Below are 8,786 nucleotides of genomic sequence, written 5' to 3' on the forward strand. Positions count from 1 at the left end.
GGGGCTGCGGGGCTCGGAAGGGTTCCTTTCGGTGTCCTGTCTTTCAGAGAAGGAAGATGAATTCTCGTTGACTCTATTTTCTATTAGTTTGCTCACAAGCTATCAGTGGTATTCAACGGCAGAGATCAGTCATGAAAGACTGCTGAGTGCTGTACTGGCAGCGCTCTGCGCGCTGCATGTGTGCCTTAAAAATGGCTCGTCCGTCAGCCTTCACCCTATTCCTTCCCTGGCAGAGGAAATTACTCATTAGCTATGCAAACGTACATGCAGGGATTCGAGTCCTGAACTGTTTGCCAAGAGGATGTCAGACAGAACTGCTTGTTTTTGTTAGAGCATGAAAATGAAGAGTCTGAGACAGTTCTCCTTTCGGCATTTTGAAGTTTTCATAAACGGGGGGAGAGAGAGAGGGAGCATTTCTGTTTATATAGCGCAAGGTTTGATCCTGTTTATGTTAATATTGTTCTCCATACAAGAACTTCCTGAGCAGAGGATATTTACCAGCCACAAAAGCGGTCTGTCTTTCCTTTCCTTACCTGTCTTAAAACATCATGCACCATTTAAATACTTCAAGAGAACATGACTGAATCCCACTCCTTTCATCCAGCATGACGCCTCTGGTGGCTGATAGTCTCCAGTGTTAAGTTCACCGTTAAAGGGCAAGGTTAAGTTTTTGTTGCAATTGGGAAAATTAAAGAGGGAAGAGACACAAATTAAGTAAAATCCTGTTTTAATCTGTTGCAGACACACAGAAAAGTCAGGCAGTAGAGGACGGGGAATCTTGATTTCTGCTGTGCGTTCTTTTCTTTCCCTTGCGTCCATGCTTTGGGAATAGGTAGCCTTGAATTAGACTTGTCTTGCCCATATTCCAGAATTACTGGCAGGCATTGCTCAGGCCTGCTTCCAGGTATTAGCCACCAACACCTGTGTTCTGCAGCAAGAGAGTCAGCGAACAAGCCCGAGCAGCCAGAATTCAGTCTTTAAATGAACGGCAGTTGGATGGTTTGTCATTGCACAAATCAAGACGCGGTTTTCTTTTCGTATTGTGCAGGTCAGCTAAATGTTTGTGAGGTACAAATTTGTATACAAAGTGATATGGATGAAACGCGATAGAAAAAAAAATGGGAACTTAATGTCTAGCTAAACTGACTGTCCCCAGTGTCCCAAGGTAAATAACAGAGAAAAAGAGGCTGCTGCCAGGTGAGATGGGAACTTGAGTTCTCTAAATTGCCCACTGGAGGAGCTTGTCTTTAGCTGCAGATTATGTTATCTAATATAAGGGGAAAATTGTTTTTCAGGCACAAAGTTGAGATGCTTGCAAAATCTGAAAGCCAAGGTTGCTTACATGAACTCCTGTTGTTAGGTTTGCCCGAGACAGGATTGGCAACAAATCAGAACTGAATCCTCTGCTTAGAACAGAAGAGGGTACCACAGTTGCCATGGGCTGGCAAAAGTTCAGGAGCCATTATTGATGCTGGCCCTGTATAGATCACCTACAATGTTGTCCGGAGTCCAGAGCATTCCTAAAAGGGTTTCAAGGTAAAACAATGCCTGCGCAAACTGTCTGCTGCCTTGGGAGTGATCCAACAGCATTTCAGTGCCTCTTGTGAGCTCTTTCTGAAGGTCACTGGGAGAGGAGAAGGCAGGAAAGGAGTATCCCACTTGAGTACTGGCTAGCTCAATCTAGTGATGATTCATGTTTCACATCCCAGGATGCTTTGATATTTCATGTATTTGTTACCTTTTATAGCAATGCAAAATACGTAGAACTCAATTGTACAAATCACAATGCAGAGCAAGAGCTTAACAAAACCAAAACGCACTTCTCTCAGCCTTATCAGGGTAGGCGTTCTGAAAATACCAGTAAAACCCACAACCCTGGGAAGCCCTCTGCTCTGCTTTAATGCTCTTTGAAAGCCTAGCGCGAAAGGAAATGGGCCCGGTAGCAATTCTCAAAGATGGCAAACTCACTTTTTACCGAATATAGTAAAAACAAGGCTCCTGCCCTGTGCCTAACGGAATCAATGGGAGTCTTGCGACCAGCTCCGAGAGCAGTTAGCTTAAACCACTGGCCGTGTGATGCAGTAAGACACATATATCTTCAGGTTAAGAATACACTGGGAGCAGAAATGAGCCCCAGCCTTGCACCTTGGATAGCAGTCAATCAGCCACCTAAAGGAAATTTTGAAAAATGGTTAGAAAAACCTTTTTTCACTCCTTGCCGCAACTGTCTAGAACAAGCTCTTATAATAATTGGTATGTTGTGATGGCCTTCCTCTGAATCTTGCACTCTTTTTAATTAACAATTGATACATTTGTTAGTCTGTCAGAGATTTGGCTACTCTACATTCAAATGGAAATTTGTTCTTGAATTATAAGTAAGGGGACCCATTTGTGAGAAAAAGATTAAGAGATCTGCACGTTATTTTCCAGATCACCAGTCTTTCAATTGTTTCAGTATGGAGTAAAAAAAAAAAATTTAAAAATCCCCAAACCTAAAGAAATAAGCTTGCTTCCACTGTAAAAACTATGTTTGTGTATGTGTCTGCGTATATGTACCGACACGTCATTTTTTTCTTCAGACTTTTGTCTTTTCTCTGTAGTCATTCCCCATCTGACCCTTCCAGGCTGGTAACTTGTGGCAGCAGTGGCTTACGGAGCACTCCACTTCACGACATTGCGGTGTGCTACCCTCCCATACTGCAATTAAACCTCTGAATTTTGTATTCTATTTGCCTGGTAAGGGAAAGCAGCCAAAGCTGGTTGGGGTTTGTGCTGAGAGACCAGTGCTGCACGGCTTCCGTAGTTTCAGATACGGTACCATTAAATAATAACAGAAATAAATAATCACCTTGTTGCACCAACAATTGCTTTCACAGGTGCTTGCGTTGAATTTCAGTTTGTGCGAGCGGGACAATAGCTCATTTGGGCCACTCAGAATCTACTTCAGAAAACAATTTCGCTTGATTCTAACTTTAAGCACATTAGGATATCCGACTGTGATTAATGGTGATACGTTTTGGTATTTTTTCCTAGGGAGGCCTTGAGGCTGGATGGATCCTGCAAACTGTAAGCTTTCCCCAGTCAGTTCTCAGGCGCGTGATCTCCTCGCCCCGCTGTGCTCTGCGGCACAGACCTCTGACGAGAGCGACGGCGTCGGTGTAAAACGTCGTCTCACGCTGCAGCGGCGGAGCTCTGTCTACAGCAACTCAGAGAAACAAATAGGAAACAGGATTTCCCCCAACAGGCACCTGATTTTTTCAGAAATGAACCACTGTAACGGGATGTGCAGCTGAGTAAAAAAATGTAATTTATACTTAATGCCTTGAGGGGCCAACTTCAGACCTGACAAACGTGGCAGGTGGGGCTTCCAGCTCCCTTCGCTTGAGTGCCAAGCTCTAGCTGGTTCCCTTTTTCTCTCAGTATTTACTAGAAATAATGTTCTTGATAGGGGTTTGTGCAGGACGGGTTCTGGTAACTGCCAGAGCAAGAAACCTGACCCTGTTTGTTTGCTACAAACGCTACCAGCTCTGCGTGCCCTCCAGCCCCTGGGAACCCAGGAGAGCTTGTGTTTGCCTCCTGCTGCAGCCTCGGGGAGATGCCCTTTCAGGAGCTCAGCTCTTCAGAGGAAAAGTCTCCCTCTTCACATGAGAGCATCCCTGAGTAAGAGCATTGCAGCTTATTTTAAAAGCTTTATCTGTCTGGAAATTTTCCAGACAGTCCCTTACCTACCCATGTTGTCCTTCTCCTCCTCTCCCCCTCCCTTCTTCAATCTTCCCAAGCAGATCCATATCATTAATATTTCAGTATCAGCTGTTCACAGGCATTGGCTACACTGCAGCGCGCTTCATCAATAAGAGCCGGGGAAGGCTGTGAGGTTTGCCACACTGCCTTCATCCAGCGCAGGAGTAAGAGCAAAGGCAGAGGGACCGGCAGAGAAACCCAGTACCCGCCGAGGGTAAGGCTGCGCGTTGCAGTCCTGTCTGCAGGTGCTTTTTGCTGCTGTCCCCCAGGCAGATCGGCCGGGTCATACCCTAGCAAGCAACAAGAATGGATGTCTTTAAGAAAGGTTTCTCCATTGCTAAAGAAGGTGTGGTGGCTGCTGCCGAAAAGACCAAGCAGGGAGTGACGGAGGCTGCGGAGAAGACTAAAGAAGGGGTGATGTATGTAGGTAAGAGAGAACTATTTTCAGTCTGCGTTAGAGCATAAACTGCCACGTAGGTTGTCTCTGAGAAAGTCTGGGGAAATTATATTGTGGCTGAAGCTTGGGCGTGAACGGCGAGAGGTCTGGATAACATCCTCAGCTCTGTCACAGGGCAGCTGTGTAAGCCTGGGGTGTCACGTCCCCCCCCTCATGCCTCAGTTTCCCCGGCTGCAAATTAGACATAGAAACAGCCACTACTTCAGGGGAGGCAGAACTAAAGCGATGTTTAGGAGCATATCCCCAGGTGGAAGGTTTCTGTTATGGCTGTTCACTGATTGTTTGCAGGGTGAGTCACTCACTCTCCAAGCATCCAAGCGCTGCTGATCTCTGCCTCAGCCCCACGCTGTGAGAGACACGCTGAGAAGGTCCCCGAGAGGAGCCAGCAGCCTTATTAAGTTGGGACAGCAGGATGCATCTGTTTCCCCACAAACATACTGTTTTATCCTGAAATCCTTCTCCTGTTCACCGACCTGTTTCATTCCACATTAATCTTGCTTTACAAGAGACACCCAAATTCGTTTTGCCCGCAGGATAGGACCTGGAACACAGCACGCTCGCTCTCCTGCTAGAGACCTCTCTCACAGCTAATGTGCCGTTTCAGAAAGCTCCCCTTCAAGGTCACCAGCAAAATCCAATATCTCCACTGTCTAATGCATATAATTATATGCCTGGATGCTCAGATATTCCAGATACTGTAATACCTATGAAGTTGTAGGTTCCCAAGATTGATTACCTCGGTGCTGATTACTGCACCTCACACAGCTTTTTATGTTTGCTAGATGTGGGAGTGAGGTGGGTTTTTTTTGGTAGGAAAGTTTACATGCAGTCTTCCTGCTATCACGCTGCAACATCCACAGCTGTATGTAGCTACTATATTTAAAACAGTTACATAGCTACTGATATATGTTTGTAAATTACAAATGAAATACAAATCTTATGTGCAGCAGATCTGGTAATGTCTTCATCCTGAGATTTTAAACACACAACTATTGGCATGCTGTGAATGAACATATGTAACAGTTCACGTTTCAATTTGAAGCTGACTCACAAGAAAAAAGGTCAAGAGCATCCCTGTAAATAATTAAACTAACCACAGTGACTGAAACACCAGCCTGTGAAACGTCACATCTAGCTACCAAGTTGTGGCATCACTACTGCTCCAGCTGCTTGCGAATTTGAGTGATATTAAGAAGGATTATTCCATATTTTTATACGTAATTCCTCACATCTCTGTCCAGTCATGTTTTATGTCTCCATACTGTGACCTGTTTTTCATTTCTGCCCAGCCATGAGGTACAGATTCTGCTCATGAGATTCTAACCTTTTCAAGAGTTTTCTAAAAGCCTTCTTAAAACCTAAATATCTGAATGAGGCTCAAATGAGGATCAAGGTGAAGATGAAGTGCTTTCCCGTCTTCTTTTTATGTTTTGGTTTCTTGGCTTTTTCGTTATACTGCCAATTCCTGCCCTGTCATGCACTGGATAGTGCTTTGCCCTGGCGGTGATTCAGTTCCTGTTGCACGCTGGGGGATGCTCAGCCCTTTTGGGGAATATTCAATCTTTCACAGGTAGGAGAAGTAAAGGCCAGATGCTGATTAATTCAGAAAACTGATTTTTAAATAGAGAAGGTGAAGGCCGGGTATATCAATTAAAACTGGAGTAATTAGTATGCTGTCTGTGCCACCTTTTCTCACTCTGTGACACATGAAGGGTTAATCAGAGACCTGAACTGTTCCTTCCTTGCTCCTTTCTTTGCAGAGCCCTATCCCAGCAGCTTGCTCTGGAGCGTTATGTGATGCAACCTGAATTCTGGCATGCTAGGAGAAAATAATACTTGTATAAAAGCTTGAGGGTCTTTTCAGAAAGTCACGAAAGTGGGGGGTAGTGGAGGGGGGGGACACCCCAAAGCCTAGGATGGATTAAGTGGATCCCTGACTTTTATTCAGGTTTGTGTTAACTCATCACTGACTCTCCAAGAAGGATTCCAGACATCTGGTCACAACCACCACATCTGGTGAGTCACTTGCTGCCGCCCCAGGAGTAAAAAAAATGCTTGTGCAGAGGCATCCACCTGGAGTGGATGGTGTCATCGGGGCTCTGCAGCCACCTCGTCCCTCCTCTCTGAGCCACGCAGGTGCCGTGCCCCAGCGCGAGGTGCCTCCCTCCTGTGCTGGCACTGCAATGCGGGTCACAGCCGGGCTGCTTCGAGGTGCTGCCATCGCCGCGGGAGTCACGAGCGTGGGGTGCTCCTGCCCCACTGTGTGCCTTGCTGAACGTATAGGGAAGAGAAGAGAAGAGGGTGCACAGAAAGAGAGAGAAATCCTGTAGTATGGGCCGCTTAGTAAAATCACAGTCTGCTCTCCAAATTGTAGCATCCTCCAGGTATACCGAAGAGGCTGTGGGTTCTCGCACAGTTAATGTGGATCCAGAAGTTGATTCAATGGGCTGCCTTTTATATTTGGTTTAAATAGGGTGAAGTTAATCAATGAAGTTAATGCAAAGCGGCATCAGAATATTGAGTATAAGGTCATTAGTACTGTTTAATACTATAATTCAGAAGGCCTCAACAAAGAATGCCCTTCCAGTTTTCCAGAACAGCTTTCAATCATGTGTGTTGCAGAAAGCCCCAACGCACCCACCTCTACTTAAATGAAGTGACTCCGGCACGAACTCCTGCAGGATTTATACCACATCATAATATCCTTTTCTACCACAAATCTTTCCCCGCTGCACAGCGCTCCACCGCCTCGGTCGCACCTTTGGGGTAGCAAAGCTCTCACAGATGACTCAGAGCACTCAGAAAAGGCAGGATGCATGAACTTTTAATTCTGTGTACACGAGCCGCAGGCAAGGACTAATGAGCGAAATGAGATTGAGCATCAGGTGATTGCTTTCTGACTCAACAGATGCGGGCTGCTGGCAAGGGTGTGCAGCGGAAGGTCAGATTTCACGTGGCGTGTGATGGATGCTGAGCCTGAGTCACTGGGTGCGGTCAGGAGACCCGGTTAGGAAGACGAGGCAAGCTCTCCCCAGTGGTGGCGCTTCCCACTGCCATCCCTTCTGTCCTGAAACAGATTCGGGTATTTTTCTTCTACCTGCATCCCTCCTTTCTGGAATTATTTTCTATCAGAGAATACGGCACCCACCCACTCCCCTCTACCTGCAAAAGAATCGAGCCCAGATAGTCATCTTAAATCAAAAGTCTGGGGAAAAAAATGTACAGAAGGTACAGCTCTTGTCTCACTAAGCAAATCTGAAACGCACGCAAGGCTAGCACAGCAAACTGTAGACTTTGCTTACCGAACAACTGCTCTTTGACCAAAACACAGCAAAGAAGGGGTAAGCTTGAACACCTGTGTCTGATGTGAGACGATCTTGTACATCACATCAATATTGTGGCAGTCTTTTACTGGAGTGGCGCTGGGAGGGAAACTGAAGCAGGATGGTGGCTGAATTGAACCGTGTGCGTTTGGCCCGTTCAGGAGCTCACGTTCACGGCTGGAGACTTGCATCTGCTCTGCTCACTGCTGTGCTTCTGTACATGTTTGTATATCACAGGCATCATTATTAAATCCAGTTTACGGCAGTGCACACGTACCGTATGCATCATTAGGAATGGCAGTTTACAGCAATAATGAGTATAAAGTACAAAGATTTAATCTCTTCAGTTTTAACACTGTTTTGGAGGGTGGAGTGAAATGTTGAGGGCATATTGTAGTAGAACAGCTTTGTTCTGCCCCAGGCAACCAGTGCAACCACCAAAATAAATCAACAATTGAGAATTACATTTGATAATACATAACGTGTATCGGCAGAACAGAGCTGGGCCGGAGCTGTTGTTATCAGGGCGCTGCACCTGTTTTGCTTTTCAGGCTGTTCATGGGAACGTGATGTGGTTTGTAGCTGCTCTCTCTCACCACACCCATGGATGCTCCAGTACCTCTGGAGTTAAAGGTCTGCCTGGCTCTCTATTTCTATCATTTTGATAGTTGCCCATAAAAATCCTTTTGTTGTATCAGTATGGGAAACTTGAAAAGAGCCTGCATAGGGGCAGATGGGTTACAAAATACAGTAAAGAGGGACCAGTGGAACCTTTTGGCACGTGTTTATTTAACTTCCGACAGAGATAAACTTGACAGAGATCCTTTATTTTTGTGATGTGAAAAAGCATTTAGGTACTGTGGGGGCTGCCCATCTACCATATGACTTAACATACTTGCGGCAGTATACAAATAGGAGGGATGTATAGCAGGTCACTTCAAGCCTGGAGGAAAACCACAGAGATTAATTATTCTTTCAGGGCTACTGGTGTTGCGAACTGAATGCCCTCGCATCCTGTTAGCTCTTCTGCCTTCAGAACAGAGAGATAAATTACAACGTAAGCATGCATACGGTGTGCTTCCATTGTTTAAGACAAAACCACCAGCATTCTGTGTATCGCTGCAAGCAGGCGCTTACAGCCTAGGCTGAGGCACCAAAATGGGGATCTAGTAAGTAGGTATGTGGTAGGTGGGTGGTTGTTCTGCAAATTCAGCCTCAAGAGTCTTTATTAGAGGTACAGAATGAAGCTTTAAATGACCACTGCG

General features: G+C 45.7%; 1 protein-coding gene across 1 annotated transcript in view; it reads left to right on the forward strand.

Moving 5' to 3' along the window:
- Positions 1-3,986: 3,986 nt before the first annotated feature.
- Positions 3,987-8,786, forward strand: part of SNCG (synuclein, gamma (breast cancer-specific protein 1)) — a 16,288-nt gene continuing 11,488 nt past the window's right edge. Inside the window, exon 1 of the mRNA XM_009893033.1 lies at positions 3,987-4,168. Within this exon, the coding sequence (XP_009891335.1) occupies positions 4,048-4,168 (121 nt within the window). The 5' untranslated portion in view covers positions 3,987-4,047. The remainder of the gene's footprint in view (positions 4,169-8,786) is intronic.

Source organism: Charadrius vociferus, unplaced genomic scaffold (genome assembly GCF_000708025.1).
Source record: "Charadrius vociferus isolate BGI_N301 unplaced genomic scaffold, ASM70802v2 scaffold429, whole genome shotgun sequence".
Lineage (NCBI taxonomy): Eukaryota > Metazoa > Chordata > Aves > Charadriiformes > Charadriidae > Charadrius > Charadrius vociferus.